Genomic DNA, 27,500 nt, shown 5'->3' on the forward strand with positions numbered 1-27,500 from the left:
GATGTTGGGATACCAGAAATAGGTGTTGGGATACCAGAAATAGGTGTTAGGATGCCAGAAATAGATGTAGGGATGCAAGAAATAGATGTCAGGATGCCCCAAATAGGCGTCAGGATGCCAGAAATAGATGTCAGTAGGCCAAAAATATATGTCAGGAGGCCAGAAATAGATGTAAGGATGCAAGAAATAGATGTTAGGATGCCAGAAATAGATGTTACCCAGAAATAGATGTCAGGAGGCCAGAAATAGATGTCAGGAGGCCAAAAATAGATGTCAGGAGGCCAGAAATAGATGTCAGGATTCCAGAAAACCTTAAATCAATCAATCATAAAAATACTCACGTCTCCAGTCTGGTTGTTGCAGAGGGGCAGCTTCGTATAATTAGTTTCGTTGCAAAGGATGTAATTCGGAAGGAAGGAGAGAAAGGAGTTGATGCCTTCCTCCACTCCTTCGGTCCCATCTCCTCCTCCTCCTCCTCCGTTTCCTCCTCCTCCTGGCGAAGGGCCTGCCTTTCCAGCGGCCGCGGCTTCTTCATCCAGCGCACCTTCCAGTTCCAGTTCACCCACTTCATCCATATCGCTTTCAAAGTCCCTTCCTTCCAAGATAATACATCGAAAAGGATTTTCCTTTACTGACGGGGGAAATTATTTTTAGCTATTTTCTTCCATAGTGAGTTTTTTCCCTTTGGTTCTTTTATATCTAAATGGTTTTTTCCCATGAGGGTATTTTTTTCCTTGTGAATTTCTTAAACCTTTTTGCCCATATGAATAGTTTTTCCAGGGCAATTTATACCTCAGTCTTTTTTCCAGCGATTTTCTATCAATTTTTCTTTATCCAATTATAAGAAATTAGATTAATTCGAGAGACATATTGCAATATAAATTAGAAAAAGCAATCGAAAATATTCAAATTTTTTCATGATAAATTAGAAGCACTTGGATTAAACTAATGTCTTTTCTTGCTAGGGAAGACGGCAAAATTAATTTCAATGGCAGGTTGTAGTAATCACAGTCTTAGGTGTCGCAAATGGACACTCCTGGATATTTGCATAATGGCCTCCGAGGTGGTTGGAATCCTACATACGTCACAGACCTGAAGAATAATGAGGAATATCAATGAAAATTATGAGAAACATTAATAACAATGATTAGAAATATCTATAAAAGTTTAGTTTTCTAAAATGTCTTAACAGAAATATTGTTAGAAATATAATTTAGAAGTAGGGTGAATTATTTTTACAGACTTAGAAAAAATATTGAGAAACATTAATAAAAATAATGAGAAACATTAATAAAAATAATTAGAAATATCAATAAAAGTCTAGTTTTCTAAAATGTCTTAACATAGAAATATTGTTAGAAATAGAATTAGAAGTTGGGTGAATTATTTTACAGACTTGGGAAAAATATTGAGAAACATTAATAAAAATAATGAGAAATATTAAAAAAATAATGAGGAACATTAATAAAAATAATCAGATATATCAATAAAAGTTTAGTTTTCTAAAATGTCTTAATATAGAGATATTGTTGAGAATAGAATTTAGAAGTAGGGAGAATTATTTTACAGACTTAAAAAAAATATTGAGAAACATTAATGAAAATAATGAGGAATATCAATAAAAATAATGAGAAATATTAATAAAAATAATTAGAAATATCAATAAAAGTCTAGTTTTCTAAAATGTCTTAACATAGAAATATTGTTGAGAATATAATTTAGAAGTAGGGTGAATTATTTTACAGACTTAGAAAAAATATTGAGAAACATTAATAAAAATAATGAGAAAAATTAATAAAGATAATAAGAAATATCAATAGAAGTTTAGTTTTCTAAGATGTCTTAACATAGAAATATTGTTAGAAATAGAATTCAGAAGTAGGGTGAATTATTTTACAGACTTAGAAAAAATATTGAGAAACATTAATAAAAATAATGAGAAATATCAATAAAAATTAGAAATATCTATAAAAGTTTATTTTTCTAAAATATCTTATCATAGAAATATTGTTACAAATAGAATTTAGAGGTAGGGTGAATTATTTTACAGACTTAGAAAAAAATATTGAGAAACATTAATAAAAATAATGAGAAATATTAATAAAAATAATTAGAAATATCAATAAAAGTTTAGTTTTCTAAAATGTCTTATCATAGAAATATTGTTAGAAATAGAATTTAGAAGTTGGGTGAATTATTTTAGTTTTAGAATTTAATTATACGTATAAATATAGCGATGTTTAATAATACATACGAACATAGTGACATTTATTCATACATATTAACACAGCGATGTTTAAAACTGTAATACATGGAAGTTATTACAGAAGTCAAGGGAATTTAGTGTTAATGGAATATATGTGGCCTTATTAATGAGATTTCATGATTAAATTTATACATTATATATACACACATACACAAATATATATATATATATATATATATATATATATATATATATATATATATATATATACATATATATATATATATTATATATATATATTTATATATATATATATATATATATATATATATATATATTATATATATATAATATATATATATATTATATATATATTTATATATATATATATTTATATATATATATATATATATATATTATATATATACATATATATGTATATATATATATGTGTATATATATATATATAATATACTATATATATATATATATATATAATATATATGATATAACCATAGATTCATTTTATAGTCTTTTTACATATTGCCCTTTATTTAGTAAAAGGTTACTTGAAAAACTACTGCTACTACTACTACTACTACTACTATATAACAATAATAATAATAATAATAATAAAGCAAAAGATATACTACATATTTGCAATCTCCTTCCGATATTTGAAATCGCAGAACTGATTGACTTTATGGTTCTCAATGAATAGCAAACAGGCGATTTCCATCACGATTTCCTAAGTCATTTACAGACGGGATGGAGACGAAAAGCTTTATAGTATTTTATTCTCACCATTTCCATATTCCATTTGGGCTACGAGGCTGTCTCCACATTTGTGTAGTTCCAGAGGTGTATATAATACTTTCTACTGCTTTTATATATCTCGGTGATGGCTATAATTGCTTTACCCTTTTTTGAGTTAGGGTAGGTTGATAGTATTAGTGTGTTTTGCTTATAGGGAATGCATACAACTCTTTTTTGACGTTGTTAATGGTTTATATAGGACATATCTGTTTTGACGTCGTTATTGTTTTTAGAATGATTTATTGTTAATTTATTTACATGATTTATTTATTTCCTTATTTCCTTTCCTCACTGGGCTATTTTTCCCTGTTGGAGCCCTTGGGCTTATAGCATCTTGCTTTTCCAACTAGGGTTGTAGCTTGGCTAGCAATAATAAAAATAATAATAATAATAATAATAATAATAATAATAATAATAATAGGGTAGGTTGAAAGTATTAGTGTGTTTTGCTTATAGGGAATGCATACAACCCTTTTTTTTGAGTTAGGATAGGTTGAAAGTATTAGTGTGTTTTGCTTATAGGGAATGCATACAACCCTTTTTTGAGTTAGGATAGGTTGAAAGTATTGGTGTGTTTTGCTTATAGGGAATGCATACAACCCTCTTTGAGTTAGGATATGTTGAAAGTATTGGTGTGTTTTGCTTATAGGAATGCATACAACCCTTTTTTGAGTTAGGATCGGTTGAAAGTATTGATGTTTTGCTTATAGGGGAATGCATACAACCCTTTTTTGAGTTAGGATAGGTTGAAAGTATGGTGTGTTTTGCTTATAGGGAATGCATACAACCCTTTTTTGAGTTAGGAGAGGTTGAAAATGTGGTGTTTTGCTTATAGGGATGCATACAACCCTTTTTTTTTGAGTTAGGGTAGGTTGAAAGTATTGGTGTGTTTTGCTTATAGGGAATGTATATAAGTTCTGGATAGTATTAAAGTTTTTGGGTCATGTTTTATTCGTTAAGAAATAAAGAGTAAATTTTGTTTAAAAAGCTCAAGATAAAAACGAAAACTTGAATCAATTTTCATAAATATAGTTCATTTGAAGGATACATATATGGATAGTATTAAAGAGTTTTATTTTTTTATTCGTTTAGAAATAAATAATAAAATTCTATATAAAGCTCAAAATAAATAAAAACCGAAATTAATTTCCACAAATAACTACACTTCCCTTGAAATTTTATATAATGCGCCTGTGAATATCACAGACATTTATATCAACAATCAAATCACCCAGTTAAAGTGTTTTATTTTTTTTTATTCGTTTAGAAATCAAGAATAAAATTTCTATAAACAGCTCAAAATACAAATAAAAACCGAAATCAATTTTCACAAATAACTACACTTCCTTTGAAATTTTTAGTAATGAGCCTGTGAATATCACAAGACATTTATATCAACAATCAAATCACCCAGTTAAAGCTGTTTTATTTTTTTTTATTCGTTTAGATTCAAGAATAAAATCCTATAAAAAGCTCAAAATACAAATAAAAAACCGAAATTAATTTTCACAAATAACTACACTTCCCTTGAAATTTTATATAACGAGCCTGTGAATATCACAGACATTTATATCAACAATCAAATCACCCAGTTAAAAAAAAAAAAAAAAAAAAAAAAAAAAAAAAAAAAAGCAATAAATTCCAGTAAAAATAAGTATCGCTTCATAGCCTCCCATAATTCCAGCAGCCGTTTTTGAAATGATCCTCCAGATGTCGCTAACATTTCAGGTTTCTGTCCAATCTGTCAGTTTATATAAGGAATAAAAGTGGGAGGGAAAAAAAAATTGGAACATTCACAAATTTCCGGAGATGGGAAAAACTGGATGTCACTAATATATTACTCTCTTCTCCCTTTTTCCCAACTTGCTTGTCGTGACTGATGCGGTAACGTCCCTGACTGGTGAATGTGCCAGACTGGGGTTCAAGTCCCGCTCAAACTCGTTAGTTACTTTGGTCGCTGTAACCTCACCATCCTTATGAGCTAAGGATGTGGCCGATGGCCGATACGGTAACGTCCCTGACTGGTGAATGCGCCAGATTCGAGTCCCGCTGAAGCTCGTTAGTTACTTTAGTCGCTGTAATCTTACCATCCTTATGAGCTAAGGATGGGAACGCCAGACTGGGGTTCAAGTCCCGCTCAAACTCTTTAGTTACTTTGGTCGCTGTAATCTTACCATCCTTGTGAGCTATGGATGGGGTGTTTGGGGGAGCCTATATTTCTATCTACTGATTTATCAGCAGCCATTGCCTGGCCCTCCTTGGTCCTAGCTTGGGGGAATAAGGGGCTTGGGCGCTGATAATATAATTGGTCAGTCTCTAGGGCATTGTCCTGCTTGATACCTCACCATCCTTGTGAGCTAAGGACATATGGTTTGAGGGAGCCTATAGGTCTATCTGCTGAATTATCAGCAGCCATTGCCTGGCCCTCCTTGGTCGTAGCTTGGGTGAATAGGGGGCTTGAGCGCTAATCATATGTATATATGGTCAGTCTCTAGGTAATTGTCCTGCTTGATACCTCACCATTCTTGTGAGCTAAGGATGGGAAGTTTGGGGGAGCCTACAGGTCTATTTGCTGAGTCATCAGCAGCCATTGCCTGGCCCTCCTTGGTCCTAGTATGGGTGGAGAGAGGGCTTGGGTACTGATAGTATGATATATGGCCCCTCTAGAGCATTGTCCTGCTTGATAGGGCAATGACACTGCCCCTTGCCTCTGCCATTCATGAATAGCCTTTTAATCTTAAAAAAAAAAAGAAAAAAAAAAGATTGATGGAAATAAATATAACTCAAAAATTAGGTTGAAATGGAAGAGAAATAATTGTCTTGATAATAAAAATTCCAATTCAAAATAAACATTTGCTGGTGATTCAAGGACGTAAAAATATTTATTGCGTAAATATATTAGACAAGTGGGAAGAACATATGAACTACTATTATTATTATTATTATTATTATTATTATTATTATTATTATTATTATTATTATTATTATTACTTGCTAAGTTACAACCCTATCACGATAAAACTCCGTTAACACAGAGTGGAAATTGTACAGAAAGGATAAATTGACTCATTTATATAGAGGAAATAAAGGTATGGAATAAATATGAATAAAACAAATGAATAGCGGAAAGGGAAGGGCAACAAATTGGTAATGTCGGTCTCAGGTGAGGAACGAATGATAGAGAGAGAGAGAGAGAGAGAGAGAGAGAGAGAGAGAGAGAGAGAGAGAGAGAGAGAGAGAGAGAGAGAGAGAGAGAGATATTCACCCTAGAAGAAAATCTTCATCTTGGTTTGATCACTTTCCTTGAAGATCAAAATGCTAAAATGAAGCTTAGAAATAAGTATAGCATCGCAATATACAATGTTGATTTACAAATGCATTGATTCATAATCACAATATCTCACCCACATACACACACACACCACACACACACACACACACACACACACACACACACACACACACATATATATATATATATATATATATATATACACAGTATACATATATATATATATATATATATATATATATATATATATATATATATATATATATATATTGTATATTGTGGTATACTAAGATTTAGTTGAAAGGTCATATATTTTGCTTCATAAGACAAGAAAGAAGAAAAAATCGAGTAGTAACAAAAATTGTATATATATATATATATATATATATATATGTTTATATATATACATATATAAATATAAATATAAATATATATATATACATATGTATATATATATAAATATATATATATATATATATATATATATATATATATATATATATATATATATATATATATATATATATATATATATATATATATAAATATATATATATATATCTATATATATACCATATATATGCATGCACGTGAATCACAACACGTTCAAGTACTTATAAAGTACAGATATAAGTAGGCCCTACAGTTATTTTCGATTCACCCCCTTGTCTTTAGAGATGCATTATACAAGCACACAAAACTCCCACAACACCTTTCTCTCGTTGCAACAAAGATTTCCAATATGTCTGTTGTTGACAGCTGAGTTACTGAGGCTGAGATTTGAGAGTCTGATTTCTGAAAGGAGTGTCTGGATTGTTTGGGTCGTTCCCAATATAGTTTACAAAAATATAAATATGTAAACAATAGCGTCATGTAGAGGTATGGTGTATAAGGACAGGAAAATATATATGTATTAGATGTAAACTTTTAGCTACTGTGTGCCTAGACATTATAATAAACTGCCAACTGAAATGAAGGACCTAAAGGGAGCAATTGAATTTAAGAAGAAACTAAAGACATTACTTTTCACAAGATCATATGATTTGGAAGATGCTGCAATCAAAGAATTGTATAAGTTATAAAGAAAATTTTCGTTAGATGATTGATATGGACCCGCCCGAGTAGTAGTTCACTCGACTTCAGTGGAGGGTTGGATTTAAACCCAAAACAAGTAAAACAAGTAATGATAAGGATATGCTCTCAATGTAAATTATAAATATATATTTTGTGTATGAATTATAATTATATTCTTTATTTTGTTCAAGTACAGAAAAATATATATGATATAGATGTAAAAATAAAGATATGCTCTCAATGTAAATTACAAATATATGCTGTGTACAAATTATAATTATTTTCTTCAATTTTGAAAAATTTGGTCCCTATGTAAAAATTAAAATTCTACAATATACAATTTTGAAAACAGAACTGACTATAGCTTATAATGGAATGAAAAAATACCTAGATTCCAATAAACCATATAAATTGAATTTTGTATAAGAAAAGACATTAAAATCAAATTGAATTTTGTATAGAAAAAGACGATAAAATCAAATTGAATATTGTATAGGAAAGACAGTAAAATCAAATTGAATTTTGTATAGGAAAAGACAGTAAAATCAAATTGAATTTTGTATAGGAAAAGACATTAAAATCAAATTGAATATTGTATAGGAAAACAGTAAAATCAAATTGAATTTTGTATAGGAAAAGACGGTAAAATCAAATTGAATTTTGTAGAGGAAAAGACAGTAAAATCAAGTTCAATTTTGTATAGGAAAAGACGGTAAAATCCAATTGAATTTTGTATAGGAAAACAGTAAAATCCAATTGAATTTTGTATAGGAAAAGACAGTAAAATCAAATTGAATTTTGTATTGGAAAAGACAGTAAAATCAAATTGAATTTTGTATAGGAAAAGGCAGTAAAATCAAATTTAATTTTGTATAGGACAGTAAAATCAAATTGAATTTCGTATAGGAAAACAGTAAAATCAAATTGAATTTTGTATAGGAAAACAGTAAAATCAAATTGAATTTTGTATAGGAAAGACAATATAATCAAATTGAATTTTTTATAGGAAAAGACAGTAAACTCAAATTGAATTTTGTATAAGAAAAGACAGTAAAATCAAGTTGAATTTTGTATAGGAAAAGACAGTAAAATTAAATTGAATTTTGTATAGGAAAACAGTAAAATCAAATTGAATTTTGTATAGGAAAACAGTAAAATCAAATTGAATTTTGTATAGGAAAAGACAGTAAAATCAAATTGAATTTTGTATAGGAAAACAGTAAAATCAAATTGAATTTTGTATAGGAAAATACAGTAAAATCAAATTGAATTTTGTATGGGAAAAGACAGTACAATCAAATTGAATTTTGTATAGGAAAAGACAGTAAAATCAAATTGAATTTTGTATAGGAAAGACAGTAAAATCAAATTGAATATTGTACAGTAAAAGACAGTAAAATCAAATTGAATTTTGTATAGGAAAGACAGTAAAATCAAATTGAAGTTTGTATAGGAAAAGACAATAAAATTAAATTGAACTGTATAAATCTGGTTTCAAAAGGGGACTGTCATGTGGTTTTTAAGGACTCAGAGTCGATGTTAAAACCGTACAAAAATTACATTCTTTGTAATCTCACTAAATTACAATGGGATATTTTTCCTTGGGTACTTATTTTACCCTACACTTGACTTCATTAATCTAATTGCCCATTAAAGCCGAATTTTAGATGGTATAAGTACACTAGTTATGAAGAAAAAAAAATGCTACTAATGATTTAAGATATATATTTGATTTATTAATATTTGTACTCAAGGAAATCTCTCTCTCTCTCTCTCTCTCTCTCTCTCTCTCTCTCTCTCTCTCTCGATAATGGTAAACTAATATAAGTATGTGTCAAGTGTGTTATTTTCGTGTTAAAATTTCATCATTGCTGACTCTCTCTCTCTCTCTCTCTCTCTCTCTCTCTCTCTCTCTCTCTCCTCTCTCTCTCTCTCTCTCTCTCTCTCTCTCTCTCTCTCTCTCTCTCTCTCGATAATGGTAAACTAATATAAGTATGTGTCAAGTGTGTTATTTTCGTGTTAAAATTTCATCATTGCTGACTCTCTCTCTCTCTCTCTCTCTCTCTCTCTCTCTCTCTCTTATCTTGATAATGGTAACCTACCGTAAATGTGTCTCATAAAAGTGTTATTCTCGTGTTGAAATTTCATCATTGCTGAATCTCTCTCTCTCTCTCTCTCTCTCTCTCTCCCTCTCCTCTCTCTCTCTCTCTCTCTCTCTCTCTCTCTCTCTCTCTCTCATACATAGAAGTGATCACGATACAATAGAAAATATGAGGGACACAATTTCTTAGTTGAATCAATAGAACTTCAAAAGTTCAAACTTGCAGCGATTTTTTTTTATGTTGAACAGGCTTACATAAGTCCTTTTATAGCTTATATATCAAATATCTGTTTTAACATTGATAATGCCTATAAAATATTTTATTCTAATTTTCATTACTTCTTATATCGTTTATTCATTTCCTTATTTCCTTTCCTCACCGGGCTATTTTTCCCTGTTGGAGCCCTTGGGCTTGTAGCATCTTGCTTTTCGAACTAGGATTGTAGCTTAGCTAGTAATAATAATAATAATAATAATAATAATAATAATAATAATAATAATAATAATAATAACAACAATAATAATAATAAATAATAATAATAATAATAATAATAATAATAATAATAATAATAAAGGCTGGAAAATATCTTTTTTGGGGGCAAAACAGCGTTTGGAAAATACGTAGAAAATTCTTCATTTCTTAACAGGCAAACAAAAAATCTTTATCGCTCTGATATTGCAATTCTCGGAATGATGGTGAATGCTGGAAAAATATGAAGCGAGCATTTCGTATTTGCTAAATTTGTCATTCCTTTATTGTTTTTTTGTGAAAGCAAGCTTTAATTTATATATTTTTTTTCTTAAAAGCAGAAACAAGAAATGAGTGAATAGATATTTTTATTTTTATTTTGAATGAAGTAGTAGGAATACTTTTTTTTTAATGCAGAAACAAGAATTGAGTGAATAGATTTTTTTTTTTGAAGGAAGTATTAGGAATTCTTTCAAATATGATTATTATTATTATTATTATTATTATTATTATTATTATTATTATTATTATTATTAATAATGATAATAGTAATAATAATATTAATATTATCATTATTATTATCATTACTATTATTATTATTATTATGATTATTATTATTATTATTATTATTATTATTATTATTATTATTATTACTTTCTTTGCTACAACCTTAGTTGGAAAAGCAGGATGCTATAACCCCAGGGGCTCCAACAGGGAAAATAGCCAGTGAGGAAAGGAAACAGGATAAATTAAATATTTTAAGAACGGTAACTATAATAAAATAAATATTCCCTATATAAACTATAAAAACTTTAACAAAACAAATGGAAGAGAAATAAGATAGAATAGCGTGCCCGAGTGTACCTTCAAGCAAGAGAACTCTAACCCAAGACAGTGGAAGACCATGGTACAGAGACCATGGCACTATCCAAGACTAGAGAACAATGGTTTGATTTTGGAGTGTCCTTCTCCTAGAGAAGAATGATTGATAAAATTTGTAGATCATTATATCTAAAGATATTGAACATTGGGATTTGAAAGCAATTGAAATTGGCTATGAAAACGTTTGAAAAAATAAAAACACAATTAGTTCATAATGATTTACCTTTTATTCCCATTTTTTTCACTTCTACATAACATACACTTAAAAAAAACTGTAATTCTAATCAGAAATTCTCCGTAAAAATATACTGTTCTCAGCCGTATTTCAGTAAAATACAGGCGACCGCAATTTTACATTTGTTATTATATTTTAAAGGTTGGTGACTAAATTAACTACTTTACATCAATATATCGGTTTTTAAAATGGTAAATGTCAGGCAACATTTAATCCAGGATTTTTACCGTTTTTATTTTTTTTTTAAAGGCAAATTTTCAACACTGTTGGTGATTGGCATCTAACTGTGTTGAATGAGTAGCCCCCTTTCAATCACCGCCCCCCCCCCAGATAACATCGGCTCATCCCAGTGCCTTACACGTTTAAAGGTTTAAAGGTCCCTCATGAATGGTAGAGGCAAGGGACAGTGACATTGCCCTATCAAGCAGGACAATGCCCTAGAGATTGACCATATATATTATCAGCGTCCAAGCCCCATTTCCTCCCAAGCTAGGACCAAGGAGAGCCAAGCAATGGCCGCTCATGACTCGGTGGATAGACATATAGGCTCCCCCAAACCCCCCCATCCTTAGCTCAAAAAGGTGGTGAGGTTGTAGCGACCAAAGAAAAACTATAGGCTCCTCCAAACAATGTATCCTTAGCTCACAGGGCTAGTAAGGTTGCAGCAACCAAATAAAATAACGAGTTTAAGATGGACTCGAACCCCAGTCCGACAGTCACCAGTCAGGGACGTTATCACATCGGCCACCAAACCCTAAAAATTATCACTTGATGATCCTCTCAGTCATTGCTCCCAGAAGCCATTAAGTCTCATGAATAATCTTAACAGAATCAGTTATCAAAATCAGGTATTTCAAGATCAGAAATTGATATGCAAATATAGCATATCATTTGTCATTAGTCTCAATTGAAACATTATTGGCGACGTCTGATTCACGACTGATCATTTCAAACTTGTCATTTGCTTGGCCAACTGGCACCGGTATATGTCAAGTGAAAATATGTCCCATTTTCCCCGAGTGTTGAGTGATAGGAGTCAGGTGACTTGTCCAAGGAAGCGGGGCAGTGATGTCCAGTTGTCAAGGAGATAATGCCAACTCAAAGGTCAGATATATAAATAGCTGTCTGAAGTGATGTTCGAACGTTTGAACGAGGTATTTGGTTCGAATAAAGTCTGTTCTTGCCTTTTTGTGGGAGGGGCTTCACTATCCACAAACCTTATGCATTTGTGGCTGATTCCACCTATTCGAACCGTTCGACAAGCAGGTTCGAGAACCGAGCTCGAAAACCGGGTTTGACAACCGGGTTCGACCAACAGTTCGTCCGTTTGAAAGTGATGTTCGAAGGTTTGAATAGTTCGAATAGTCTGTTCTTGCCTATTTGTGGGAGGGGTTTCATTGTCCACAAACCTTTATGCATTTGTGGCCGATTCCAACTCTTCAAACCATTCGACAAGCAGGTTCGAGAACCGAGTTCGACAGCCGGGTTCGATCAACAGTTCGACCGTTTTAAGTGATGTTCGAAAGTGTGAAAAGTTCGAATAGTCTGTTCTTGCCTATTTGTGGGAGGGACTTCATTGTCCACAAACCTCTATGCATTTGTGGCTGACTAAAACTCTTCGAACCGTTCAAAAAGCAGGTTCGAGAACCGAGTTCGAGAACCGGGTTCGAGAACCGAGTTCGAGAACCGGGTTCGAGAACCGAGTTCGACGAAATGTTCGACCGTGTAAACCAGGCTCAAGATCCACTACCACAATCCCTAGCTTTCTGAGTTAGTGAGACTCAGGACTTGAGCCGGGCTCAAACTCCCAACTTACGGAATGACACTTTTCCAACGAACTACAAGATATTCTAATTAAGAAATATAAGAATTAAAGACCGTTAAGTAAACTATAACAATAACTAGAAAGAATAGAAAAATAACAATTACAGTTTAAAATATGAGATCGTAAAATATTCAGGCAACTAGTCAGGGCCACTTATACTAGGTTGGTTTGCTTTGAACGACTAAAGTCTCCCACCATCAACAATCCATAGTGGCCAGCGTGGTGATGAAAAGGCCAAATCACAGACATGACTTAGGACATGTCCGAGGTCTTTGTCCTGCAGTGGACTAGAAACGGGAAATAAAATCTTCAGATTATGGCACATTTTAGGGTTAAAGCAGCGAGGAGAGGAAATTATGAAGATGGAAAATACTAAAAATACAAAAAATCTTAATGAGTAATTTGAGATTGAATTTCAAAAGAAGTCAAAAAGAACTTTCAAAAATACTGACTGAGAAAACATGCTGAGAAAAGTTTCCTGATCGCTGATTGGTTGGACAAGATAATTCTAACCAATCAGCGATCAGGAAACTTTTCCGAGCTAAAAGGGGACCCCTGCGAGTCGGTGCAAATATGCCTCGATAAAAGATGTGGACTATAGGATTGTGGTGGCCTGGTAGTAGCGTCCTTGCCTGGTGATTGCCAGACTGGGGTTTCGAGTCCCGCTCAAACTCGTTAGTTCCTTTGGTCGCTGCAACCTCACCATCCTTGTGAGCTAAGGGTAGTGTGTTTGGGGGAGCCTAAAGGTCTATCTAAGGAGCCATTAGCAGCCATTGCCTGGCCCTCCTTGGTCCTAGCTAGGGTGGAGAGGGGGCTTGGGCGCTGATCATATGTAATATGGTCAGTCTCTATGGCATTGTCCTGCTTGATAGGGCAATGTCACTGTCCCTTGCCTATTCATGAGCTGCCTTTAAACCTTTAAACACTTGCAAAATATACGAGAGGCACTTTAAATCAGAGAAGGACACTCCAAAATCAAACCATTGTTCTCTAGTCTTGGGAAGTGCCATAGCCTCTGTACTATGGTCTTCCACTCTCTTGAGTTAGAGTTCTCTTGCTTGAGGATGCAATAAGGCACACTATTCTATCTGATTTCTCTTCCTCTTGTGTTGTTAAAGTTTTTTTTTAGTTTATAGAGGGGATATCTATATTAATGTTCCTGTTCTTAAAATCTTTTATTTTTCCTTGTTTCCTTTCCTCACTGGGCTATTTTCTCTGTTGGTGCCCTTGGGCTTATAGCATTCTGCTTTTCCAACTAGGATTGTAGCTCAGCAATAATAATAATAATAATAATAATAATAATAATAATAATAATAATAATAATAATAATGAACCTCCGTAACGAGGCTATAATATTGACAATCAAAAGCCATAGTGTGTTAAAATATATTTTTTACCATTGTACAATAATATATTTTAACACTACAGTGGCTTCTGGTTGTTAATAATAATAATAATAATAATAATAATAATAATAATAATAATAATAATAATGTTATTTTTATGTCATAAACGTAAAAATTGTTAAAGTAAAAATATAATCGTGAATAATAGGAAAACTACTTTTTTTTCGGAGTCTTGCGTAGGATGGGTTCAATGGAAGCTAAAGGTCAAGACAGACTGAGGAAATCTCCAGATTGAAAACTGTCTTTTCTTGGGGAACGGATCAATTACTTGAGATTTAATATCAAATATAAGAATTGAATTAAGCTAAGTAAAGCTCTAGCAATAGCTACGCTGTTAAGAAATTGCCTTAAGAAACAGTAAATGTCTGGGAACATTTATTCCATGATTTTTACCGTTTTAAAAACTGTTATATTATTATTATTATTATTATTATTATTATTATTATTATTATTATTAAATGCTAAGCTACAACCCTAGTTGGAAAAACAGGATGCTATAAGGCCCCAACAGAGAAAATAGCCCAGTGAGGAAAGGAAACAAGGAAAAATAAAATATTTTAAGAATAGCAACATTAAAATAAATATTTCCTATATAAACTATAAAAACTCAAAACAAGAGGAAGAGAAACTAGATAGAACAGTGTGCCCGAGTGTACCCTCAAGCAAGAGAACTCTAATGCAAGACAGTGGAAGACCATAATACAGAGGCTATGGCACTACCCAAGACTAGAGAACACTGGTTTGATTTTGGAGTGTCCATCTCCTAGAAGAGCTGCTGACCATAGCTAAAGAGTCTATTCTACCCTTACCGAGAGGAAAGTAGCGACGTAAAAGAGTGATATTACGGTCACAAACCCGTGAAAGATAATAATAAAGTTGTAGAATTACGGTGGCCTGTATTTTACTGAAATTCGGTTGAGAACAGTATATTTTTACGAAGAATTTCCGATTAAAATTACGGTTATCTTTCTAAGTGTAGAATGAATAGAGGAAAAAAACAGTTTATATGTGATGGTAGAATATTCAGGTAAAATTATTATCATGAATTAGTAACAAAATCCTAAAATTGTGGCATATTTTAGGAATAAAGAATAGCCAATTTTATTGGTTAGATAAGATAAAATATCCAATCAATAATAACTTGTGAACTTAGTCATGTAGGCCTACTCATTTATTTGTAAAAACTTCAATGCTCTCCAACCCTCTCTTTGGCTATGCTTAATATAAAAACCTTAAATTCTAATAACAAATAAAGGAAGGAGCCATTCTTCTTTGGATATAACTCGTTACCATGTATGATATTTTATTTTGACTTTCATTATTTCTTATATCGTTTATTAATAGCCTTATTTCATTTCCTCACTGGGGTATTCTACCCTGTTGGAGCCCTTGGACTTATAGCATCTTCCTTTTCCAACTAGGGTTGTAGTTTAGCTAGTGTTAATGATGATGATGATGATGATGATAATAATAATAATATGATAGGTTACTCTGAATAATTCTAATATATTTAGGAATAAACCCAGTTAACTGTTTGACTATCTAGTAATAAAAATATACATATAGCTAAAAATAGCCTAATATATATCACTAATTTGTTACGCAAGTTCATTAAAAAGTCAATAATCTTTTAGCAACTTGGTGCAAAGTTAGCAGGCAATATGTTAAAAGTATCCCTCAATCATTTCTATAGTAAAAAAAAAAAAAAAAAAAAAAAAAAAAGTTCTTATAGCAAAACATACATATAATCCTCATCTCAGCATCAGGAGTTTTCCCCAACGATAACGTCTTCTCCAGAGGGCCTCTCCTCGCCATTGTCATTCATAGGGCTTTTTTCACGGCCCTACATACGACATTATCGCCTCCTCTATCGCATACATTTGTATTCAAATCACCTAGCACGACTAAACTTTTATTTTCTTCTTTCCTCTTTCAAAACCACACTAGAGATGGGTTCGCAACCTCTAGGTAGTACCTTCTCTCTCTCTCTCTCTCGGTAGTAGCCCCCCCCCCTCTCTCTCTCTCTCTCTCTCTCTCCCTCTCTCGGTAGTACCCCCTTTCTCTCTCTCTCTCTAGGTAGTACCCCCTTTCTCTATCTCTCTCTCGGTAGTAGCCCCCCTCTCTCTCTCCCTCTCTAGGTAGTACCCCCCCCCTCTCTCTCTCTCTCTCTCTCTCTCTCTCTCTCTCGGTAGTACCCCCATTTTTTCTCTCTCGGTATTACCCCTTTCACTCTCTCTCTCTCTCTCTCTCTCTCTCTCTCTCTCTCTCTCTCGACACAAAATATATCCCTAGAATTATTATTCTTGGTCCGTTGGACTTTAATATATGTCAAATAATAACATACACACGTCCCTCAGTTATTCTATGAATACCTTAATACTTCCACACCATCTTTCCCCACCATCATTCGAAATGCATCAGCTGCCACAACCTAGCCAGTAGATCCATTTCCCGAAGAGAAAGATAACCGGCAAACGGATCATCTAATTTCCTTCCCAGCTGAGGGGAAACCCTCAAGGAGGTGATGGGGAGAGAATCAACCCACCAGTAGAAAGACGGAGGCCGACAGGTAGCCTAGCCAAAGGCGTCATCTCCAGCCGGCCGAGGTATGGCACACGGGAAGGGATATTAAATTGGGTGTCAGGTAATGGAATTATGGTCCGCCTTGTCTTCTTTTATCCCCCATCCCTGGAAATCCCATCTTCCAGCCAAGGGGTTTATCATCTGTCGGTTGTCAACCGCCATTTTGGTCATTTCCTTACCGACGCGAGCTGTCCTCTTGAGACTGTATTGTATCCATTCCTTTAGCCTCTTTCGCTTTTGCTTTGAATAACGTTTTAATATTTTGTCTTCCGATAAGAGGTTTGGGAAGACAAAAAAAAAAGGCTGTTTTAGAAGGAATAAAAGGTTCTATGGAAAGACAAAAAGGCTGTTTTAGAAGGCATAGTTCTATGCTAGACAAAAAGGCTGTTTTAAAAGGCATAAAAAGTTCTATGCTAAGACAAAAAGGCTGTTTTAGAAGGCATAAAAGGTTCTATGAAGACAAAAAGGCTGTTTTAGAAGGCATAAAAGGTTCTATGGGAAGACAGAAAGGCTGTTTTAGAAGAAGGCTGTATTAGAAGGCATAAAAGGTTCTATGAGAAGACAAAAAGGCTGTTTAAGAAGGCATAAAAGGTTCTATGGGATGACAAATAGGCTGTTTTAGAAGGAATAAAAGGTTCTATGTAAAGACAAAAAGGCTGTTTTAGAAGGCATAAAAGGGTCTATGGGAAGACAAAAAGGCTGTTTTAGAAGGCATAAAAGGTTCAATGGGAAGACAAAAAGGCTGTTTTAGAAGGCATAAAAGGTTCTATGGGAAGACAAAAAGGCTGTTTTAGAAGGCATAAAAGGTTCAATGGGAAGACAAAAAAGGCTGTTTAAGAAGGCATAAAAGGTTCTATGGGAAGACAAAAAGGCTGTTATAGAAGGCATAAAAGGTTCTATAGGAAGACAAAAAGGCTGTTTTAGAAGGCATAAAAGGTTCTATGGGAAGACAAAAAAGGCTTTTTTAGAAGGCATAATAGGTTCTATGGGAAGACAAAAAAGGCTTTTTTAAAAGGCATAAAAGGTTCTATGTGAAGACAAAAAAGCTGTTTTAGAAGGCATAAAAGGTTCTATGGGAAGACAAAAAGGCTGTTTTAGAAGGCATAAAAGGTTCTATGGGAAGACAAAAAGGCTGTTTTAGAAGGCATAAAAGGTTCTAAGGGAAGACAAAAAGGCGGTTTTAGAAGGCATAAAAGGCTCTATGGGAAGACAAAAAGGCTGTTTTAGAAGGCATAAAAGGCTCTATGGGGAAGACAAAAAAGCTGTTTTAGAAGGCATAAAAGGTTCTATGGGAAGACAAAAAAGGCGGTTTTAGAAGGCATAAAAGGCTCTATGGGAAGACAAAAAGGCTGTTTTAGAAGGCATCAAAGGTTCTATGGGAAGACAAAAAGGCGGTTTTAGAAGGCATAAAAGGCTCTATGGGAAGACAAAAAGGCTGTTTTAGAAGGCATCAAAGGTTCTATGGGAAGACAAAAAGGCGGTTTTAGAAGGCATAAAAGGCTCTATGGGAAGACAAAAAGGCTGTTTTAGAAGGCATAAAAGGCTCTATGGGAAGACAAAAAGGCTGTTTTAGAAGGCATAAAAGGTTCTATGGGAAGACAAAAAGGCGGTCTTAGAAGGCATAAAAGGCTCTATGGAAGACAAAAAGGCTGTTTTAGAAGGCATAAAAGGTTCTATGGGAAGACAAAAAGGCGGTTTTAGAAGTCATCAATGGTTCTATGGGAAGACAAAAAAGGCTGTTTAAGAAGGCATAAAAGGTTCTATGGGAAGACAAAAAGGCTGTTTTAGAAGGCATCAGAGGTTCTATGGAAGACAAAAAAAGGCTTTTTTAGAAGGCATAAAAGGTTCTATGGGAAGACTGAAATAAGTGGCATGGAAAGGCAAAAAAAGGCCGACGTGGTAACGTCCCTGACTGGTGAACACCAGACTGGGGTTCGAGTCCCGCTCAGTTAGTTTCTTTGGTCGTTGCAACCTCACCATCCTTGCAAGCTAAAGATATGGGTTTTGTGGGAGCCTTTAGGTCTATCTTCTGAGTCATCAGCAGTCATTGCCTGGCTCTCCTCGATCCTAGCTTGGGTGGAGAGAGGGCTGGGGCGCTGATCCTATATATATATATATATATATATAAATATATATATATATATATATATATATATGGTTAGTCTCTAGGGCATGGGGGGTTGGAGGAGCCTATAAGTCTATCAGCTGAGTCATCAGCAGCCATTGCCTGTCCCTCCTTGATCCTAGCTTAGGTGAACAGGGGGCTTGGGTGCTGATCATTTGAATATATGGTCAGTATCTAGGGCATTGACCTACTCGATAGGGCAATGTCACTGTCCCTTGCCCCTGCCATTCATGAGCGGCCTTTAAACCTTCATGAGCATCCCACCCTTCAATGCATATTATTGCTTGCACAACTTTGCATATTAGCGAGTAGTTTACTTTGGCGGTGACAGTTATAGCGAGTATTAATTCCTCCGTTGTCAAACTTCGACGAGGTGACGTAGTTATCAGTTTGAGTTGACCAGAAACAAAATGTTTTAAGCATTGGGGAGGAAATTATACCAGATATGAAGTTTGGAAATTAACTTTAAGTAGGATTCTCTCTCTCTCTATCTCTCTCTCTCTCTCTCTCCTCTCTCTCTCTCTCTCACAATGAAAGGTTGAAAGGTTCAATATAAAGTTTATGAACTTAATAATTTAATTCAATATCGACCTCTCTCTCTCTCTCTCTCTCTCTCTCTCTCTCTCCAAAAGTTTGCAAAATATCAAGTTAATAGAATTGAAAGTATAACTCGAAAACCAGCTCTCTCTCTCTCTCTCTCTCTCTCTCTCTCTCTCTCTTTTCGAAAGTTTGTAAAATGAATAGAATTCGATGCCAACCTCTCTCTTCTCTCTCTCTTTTCGAAAGTTTGTAAAATGAATTGAATTCGATGCCAACCTCTCTCTTCTCTCTCTCTCTCTCTCTCTCTCTCTCTCCTAAAGATTGTAAAATATCAAGTTTATAAAATTAATAGTCTAATTCGATATCAACCTCTCTCTCTCTCTCTCTCTCTCTCTCTCTCTCTCTCCAAAAGTTCGTAAAATTAAAAGTATAACTCGATAACCACCTATGTCTCTCTCTCTCTCTCTCTCTCTCTCTCTCTCTCTCTCAATGAAAGTAAATGATTTAGCCAAGTATATGTATGTATATATTCCTGTATATATGTATGTATGTATGTATATACGTGTGTGGGGTTAATTCTCATCTAAGCATAACTTAGTCGTTTGTGTGTCTAAGGGATCCCGCCTCTACCGAGGGCAAATGGACAGCATCCTTATTAATTTATGTAATGGTGTGAATAAACTGCTCCCTACAGGAAACGCTGGGCTTACTATTTCGTTGTTTGGGAAATGCTCTTCTCTCTCTCTCTCTCTCTCTCTCTCTCTCTCTCTCTCTCTCTCTTTGGTTGGCTTGTTTGGAAACAGTATGGAGAAATGTATTTTTTTTATGATTTGAAGGAATTTTTTGTTTTATGTTCTTATTTTGGGTCCTTTATTTCTAAAATATCCTTCAGGCATAAAACAAAAGCCTTCCTTGGTCCTTTGTGTATATATATATATATATATATATATGTATATATATATATATAGATAGATAGATATACGTATATACATACATATACACACACACATATATATATATATATATATATACCTTTAAGTGGGGTTAATCTAACATAGTGAAAGGGTTTGTGCATAGTCATAATCAGTAAAGCTGTACCAGCCGAGGATATAAATACTAGGTTGGTTTGCTGTGAGCGATCAGACCAAAGCTCCCACTAACAATAATCCACAGTGGTCAGTGTGGTGAGGAAAATGGCCAACAGCCAGATATGATTAAGGACATGTCTGAGGCCTTTATCCTGCAATGAACTAAAAACGTCTTCATTGGTCGTTGTTATTGATATACGCATTTTATACAATATAGTGTATATATAATATATTCATAGATATGCATGCGCGTGTGTATAAATGAATGTACTGCAGTGTATTGTGCCCAGAAACCCCCTGAATGAAAAGCTAATACAAAAGCGAGTAATGGCTGAAATATAAGAAGACCCAAACTGTGGAGTTTCGTTGCCGAAGTCTGCAACTTATCTTTGTTTGTTTCGTGCACCCAAGAGAAGCAGGAATTTTCCTGCTATATATTTTGATTACTCAATTTTCTCTTTCTGCGCTTGGGTTGAGTTTCCTCTTCCGATATCCTTTCTTTTTTGTCTTATTTATTTCGAGAGCGATTTTTGATCACTTGCGTAACTTACTTTTACGTGTGGTTTAAAAGTTTAAAGGTTTAAATCCACTCATGAATGGCAGAGGCAAGGGACAGTGACATTGCCCTATCGAGCAGCACAATGCTCTAGAGACTGACCATATATTCATATGATCAGAGCTCAATCCCCCTCTCCAACCAAGCTAGGACCAAGGAGGGCCTGGCAATGGCTGTGGATGAGTCATCAGATAGACCTATAGGCTTCCCCAAACCCACCTATCCTTAGTTCACAAGGATGGTGAGGTTGCAGCGATCAAAGAAACTAATGAGTTTTGAGCAGGCCTCGAACCACAGTCTGGTGTTCACCAGTCAGGGACGTTGCCAAAAAGTACAAAGTTCAAGATATTGCGTGAAGGAGTTAATAGACAATAGAAGCATTGAGAGAGAGAGAGAGAGAGAGGAGAGAGAGAGAGAGAGAGAACAAACATTAAATTTAACTCTTAACCTGAGATACGACTCGGTAAATCAATATTTATCGTACATGGCGAACTTGTGCAGATTGAAAGCGCCAACGGAACAGAAATACGGTGTAGCTTTTAGATAAGCATCTAGCCTAGGCGACCAACATAGCTTTGGACTATTGGTAACGTCCCTGGAAGGCAACATATTGGACAGTAGTTCGAGTTATCTCAAGCTCGATAGCTTCTAGTAGTGTCTGCAAATACGAGTTCTGTAATCTCCCTATCCTAGCTAGGAATATAGGTCTACATACTGATTCATCAGCAACCATTGCCTGGCCCATCCTCATCCTAGCCTGATGAAGAGCACCATGGGCGCTGATTATTTGCTCAGTCTCTAGGGCATTGTCCCTAGCCTCCGGCCTTCATGAGCGATTTGAAACCTTTGAGAGACCGTGTTCTGCCAGAAGGATGAGGCAAGCAATAAAAAACTATAAAGGATTTACATAGTAATTTGATAGAGTTCTCTTGCTTGAGGGTACACTCGGGCACACTATTCTGTCTTATTTCTCTTCCTCTTGTTCATGAGCTATTTTGAAACCTTTGAGAGACCGTGTTCTGCCAGAAGGATGAGGCAAGCAATAAAAAAGTATAAAGAATTTACATAGTAATTTGATAGAGTTCTCTTGCTTGAGGGTAAAATCAGGCACACTATTCTGTCTTATTTCTCATCCTCTTTATTTGTTAAAGTTTTTATAGTTTATATAAGAAATATTTATTTTGGTGGTGGTGTTCTTAAAATATTTAATTTTTCCTTGTTTCCTTTCCTCACTGGGCTACTTTTCCCTGTTGGAGCCCTTGGGCTTATAGCATCATGCTTTTCCAACTAGGGTTGTAGCTTAGCTAATAGTAATAATAATAATAATAATAACAATAATAATAATAATAATAATATTGTAGTACAAATCTTTGGAAGCGGATAAGATGTTCCGTAATATGGTAAAGTGAGTAAAGACTGGTCTTTGAAAATAGCATTGCATGGATGGGAACCAAAGACTGGTTCAGAACAAATTATATTCTATTTGTATTTAAAAATTTATATATATATATTCATATATATATATATATATATATATATATACACCTAAAATATTTATTTTGATGCTGTTACTGTTTTTAAAATATCTTATTTTTCGTTGTTTCCTTTCCTCACTGGGCTATTTTCAATGTTGGGGGCCCTGAGCTTATAGCATCATGCTTTTCCAACTAGGGTTGTAGCTTAGGAAGTAATGATAATAATGAATAATAATAATAATAATAATAATAATAATAATAATAATAATATGTATATATACATACATACATATATATAAATATAAGCGAAAGAAGTAAAATACAGAAGCTACTCCAATATGGCGCCGAGGAGAAACGTTCATTTTAGAGAATGTGAGAATACAATTTCTCGTGATTTCCCTCAACTCCCCAGCCAATAGAAAGTTCGCTATTCTCCAGCTGAAGACAGACTTTACTGACAGTAGAGAAAGTTTCAGACAGCCGAGAGCGTGAAATATTTGATTTGTAAATGTGGACGAGGGAAAAACGAACTGATTTTAGCTTTGACGAATCCCTGCTTACGTAGAAGGAATAATAATTGATTGTGACGAAGATTCTTTTAGTATCTATTAGGTTACAACCTGTTTTTAGCTTTGACGAATGTAATCTTATATAGCAGGAATAATAAATTGATTGTGATGGAGATTCTATTAGTATCTAGTAGGTTAGGTTAGGTTATGTTTATTACCAAAAGCAATCGAGATTTTTCTGAGCTCCGCTAAAGTTTTATGGAGTCATCCATGGCCTAAGATCTACTGTTATTTGTGGCGGACATTTTATGAGCTTTAAAATGGCGAAAAACGGAAATCCGGATCTAGAATCCGTATCCAGATCCGGATTTTCTCCAAAATTGAATGGGGTCGTTCATGACCTAAGATCTATCTGTGGTGAAAATTTCGTCAAAACCCATCAAGTAGTTTTGACGAAATCCTGTTTTCTAAAATTGTGGAAAATGCAAATCCGGGTCTAGAATCCGTCTCCGGATCCAGAAAATCTCCAAAATTTAACGGGGTCCTCCATGACCTAAGATCTATCTATGGTGAAAATGTCGTCAAAATCCCTTGGTTGGTTTTGACGGAATCCTGTCCACAGACAAACGGACAAACTAATAAATAAATAAACTCGAAAACATAACATCCTTGGCAGAAGCAATAAGCCTGTGGGTATTGGGGACGTATGGTTAGCATAAAAGAGTAGGGCTTAACTTTTTTACTATTCATCATTGGAGAACCAGTAAATGTACGAATTATTTAAGATAAATGCTTTCATGGGAATTGTATTAGTGAATTTATTCCATATGTGACGGGTTGCAGATTTGCACTAGGGCTCAATAGTTGCCTTTAATAAAAGTTAGAACACATCGGATAACAAGGAGTCAAATAATAAAGGAGATATTCACAATGTAAACAAAGCGAGTGCATCCAACGACGTTAAACTACGAAGTCAAATTGTACCATTATCCGTTGAAGTACAACGATATATGAGAAACAATATCAATGTTCTTACCTTCTGCCATCAGAGATTAAGCTGTTCCAGAGATTAGATCGTTTCGGGCTTATTCCAGAGCGTAGAAAGTGACAGCTACATTATACGCTTATGTGAGCATTCTTCATTTTAGCCATCTGGAAAAAGAAATATTGTAATGAATTTTTTTGGTAATTTTCACAGTGAACGAAAAGTAGTAATTTTAGTATGGGAAATTTAATTCATATCCTCAAATACGTAATGAATATATATATATATATATATGTATATATATATATATATATACCTATCTCTCTCTCTCTCTCTCTCTCTCTCTCTCTCTCTCTCTATATATATATATAGACATATATATATATATATATATACATATATATATATATATATATATACATATATATGTATATATACATACACACACACACATATATATATATATATAATTATAAGTATTTTCATCCTTTCTCAAGTATATATGTATATATACATACACAAATATATATATATATATATATATAATTATATGTATTTAATCCTTTCTCAAGTATATATGTATATATATATATATATATATATTATATATAATATATATATATATATAATATATATATATATATATATAATATATATATATATATATATATATACATATATATATATATATATATAAAATCATATGTGTTTCTTTCATCCTTTCTGAAGTAGTCTTTAAATGAGAAGATCCACAAGGAAAGACTATATTCTCGAAGTCATATTTCTACCGTCATAAAAAAACAATAAAAATTTCTTCGCGGGTAATAAAATTTTCCATTTCCCGAGGTGCTACCTGTAATCTCTTTAACCCTAGGTAGAATTAATATAAATTTTTCAAAAAAAAAAAAAAAAAAAAAAAAAAAAAAAAAAAAAAAAAAAAAAAAAAAAAAAAAAAACTTCCCTGTTTTCCTTTTCAATTCCCTTAATCACATTTCTGTCATTTTTCTATCTCGCTTGTCTGCCAGAATTGAAAAAGGACTAGTAATAATATCTTTTATTTGCCCAACTCTTGGGTAGTGCCATAGCCTCTGTACCGTGATGTTCCATTGTCTTGGGTTAGAGTTCTCTTGCTTGAGGGTACACTCAGGAACACTATTCTATCTGATTTCTCTTCCTCTTGTGTTGTTAAATTTTTTATAGTTTATATAGGAAATATTTATTTCAATGTGGTTACTCATCTTAAAATATCTTATTTTTCCTGATTTCTTTTCTTCACTGGGCTATTTTCCCTGTTGGGGTCCCTGGGCTTATAGCATTCTGCTTTTCCAACTAGAGTAGTAGCTTAGCATGTAATAATAATAATAATAATAATAATAATAATAATAATAATAATAATATTTTTCCTGTTGGGGCCCTTGGGCTTATAACATTCTGCTTTTCCAACTAGAGTTGTAGCTTAGCATGTAATAATAATAATAATAATAATAATAATAATAATAATAATAATAATAACAATAATAACAATAACAATAATAATAATAATAATAATAATAATGATAATAATAATATTTTTCCTTCTGGGGCCCCTGGGCTTATAGCATTCTGCTTTTCCAACTAGGGCTGTAGCTTAGCATGTAATAATAATAATAACAATAACTCGATCGCCTTTTCTAAGAAAACATCGAGAACAAACTACCATTCCTGTCACAATTTCAAACTTGGAAGAAGTAATTTAATCACAATTGTATTCACTTTTATACGATTTAAGTGAATTATGATGTCATGGCTTAAGGGAAATTCAGTTTGGGACGCTCGACTGCTCTCAAATATTGACTTTCTACATAGGCCTATGCCGTAGACAGACTACAAAAGAACATTAAATAACTGAGATTGTATATAAGAACATTAATTGTATAACCAAAGAGAAAACCGTGTAGGAAAAAATAGAAAAAATTACAAGCATATAAAAGAATATAAGCATGTATATATATATATACATATATACATAGTATATATGTATATATACATGTGTGTATATACATATACATATATGTGTGTGTATGTATATTTATATGTGTGTATATACATATATATATGTGTGTGTGTATGTATATATATACTGGATATATAATATATAATACATATATATATATATATATATATATATATATATATATATATATATATATATATATATATATATATTTACATAGTATGTGTCTATATACAGTATATGTGTGTATATACATATATATAAATATATATATATGTGTATGTATATATATATATAATGTATATATATATGTGTCTATATATATATATATATATATATATATATATATATATATATATATATATATATATATATATATATATATATATATAAAGTGTATATATACATATATATTATTATCATTATTACTATTACTATTAGATATTATTATTATTATTATAATTATTATTAATACCATTATCATTACTATTATCAATACTAGCTAAACTCACACCACCAAAAATCATATTTACATCACCACAAACAAAAAGCAATACGGAAAAAGAGCGACAAATTCATAAGCCCCGATTGGTTTTAAACCACAGGACACAGGGGGAGAAAAGAGTAATGATTGTCTGTGTCAGGCTGGTACTCGCCACAGAGGGTGATAAATACTCGTGTCTGGAGTGGACGCAAGCGACCTTTTGACTAACCTCCCCTGTCCCTGTCCTTGTCCGGTCAGCAGGTGAGGTTTAAAAGTGTTATGAAAAATTGATGAAATTGGTGACCTGATGATATTTGCATACAAGTGGTTAGAAGGATTGTTTACTTAAATTCTATAATCAGGCATGTTTGGTGATAGTATCTTATGATATGGGGATGAATATTATCTTTAAAGTTCATTTTCATTTACGTTTAGTGCACACACAAATATAAACACATACACAGAGGTCTCTCTCTCTCTCTCTCTCTCTCTCTCTCTCTCTCTCTCTCTCTCTCTCTCTCTCTCTCTCTCTATATATATATATATATATATATATATATATATATATATATATATATACATGTATATATATATACATATATGTGTATATATATACATATATATGTTAATATATATACATATATATGTATATTACATATATATACGAATATACATATAAATATATATATATATATAGTATATATGTATATATATATATATATATATATATATATATATATATATATATATATATATATATATATATATATATATATATATATATATATATGTAAACTGAGTATAGACTGGCATAGAAAGACCATAAAAAGGAAGGAGTAAAAGCTCATGTCTGAGG

General features: G+C 32.9%; 1 protein-coding gene across 1 annotated transcript in view; it reads right to left on the reverse strand.

Moving 5' to 3' along the window:
* The window catches only part of LOC137628709 (allatostatin-A receptor-like), a 178,373-nt gene that overhangs the window by 29,523 nt on the left and 121,350 nt on the right, over window positions 1-27,500 (reverse strand). Inside the window, 2 exon segments of the mRNA XM_068359858.1 lie at window positions 342-1,092; window positions 24,219-24,334. Of these exon segments, the coding sequence (XP_068215959.1) occupies window positions 342-575 (234 nt within the window). The 5' untranslated portion in view covers window positions 576-1,092; window positions 24,219-24,334.

This window comes from Palaemon carinicauda, chromosome 36 (assembly GCF_036898095.1).
Source record: "Palaemon carinicauda isolate YSFRI2023 chromosome 36, ASM3689809v2, whole genome shotgun sequence".
In the NCBI taxonomy this organism is placed as follows: Eukaryota; Metazoa; Arthropoda; class Malacostraca; order Decapoda; family Palaemonidae; genus Palaemon; species Palaemon carinicauda.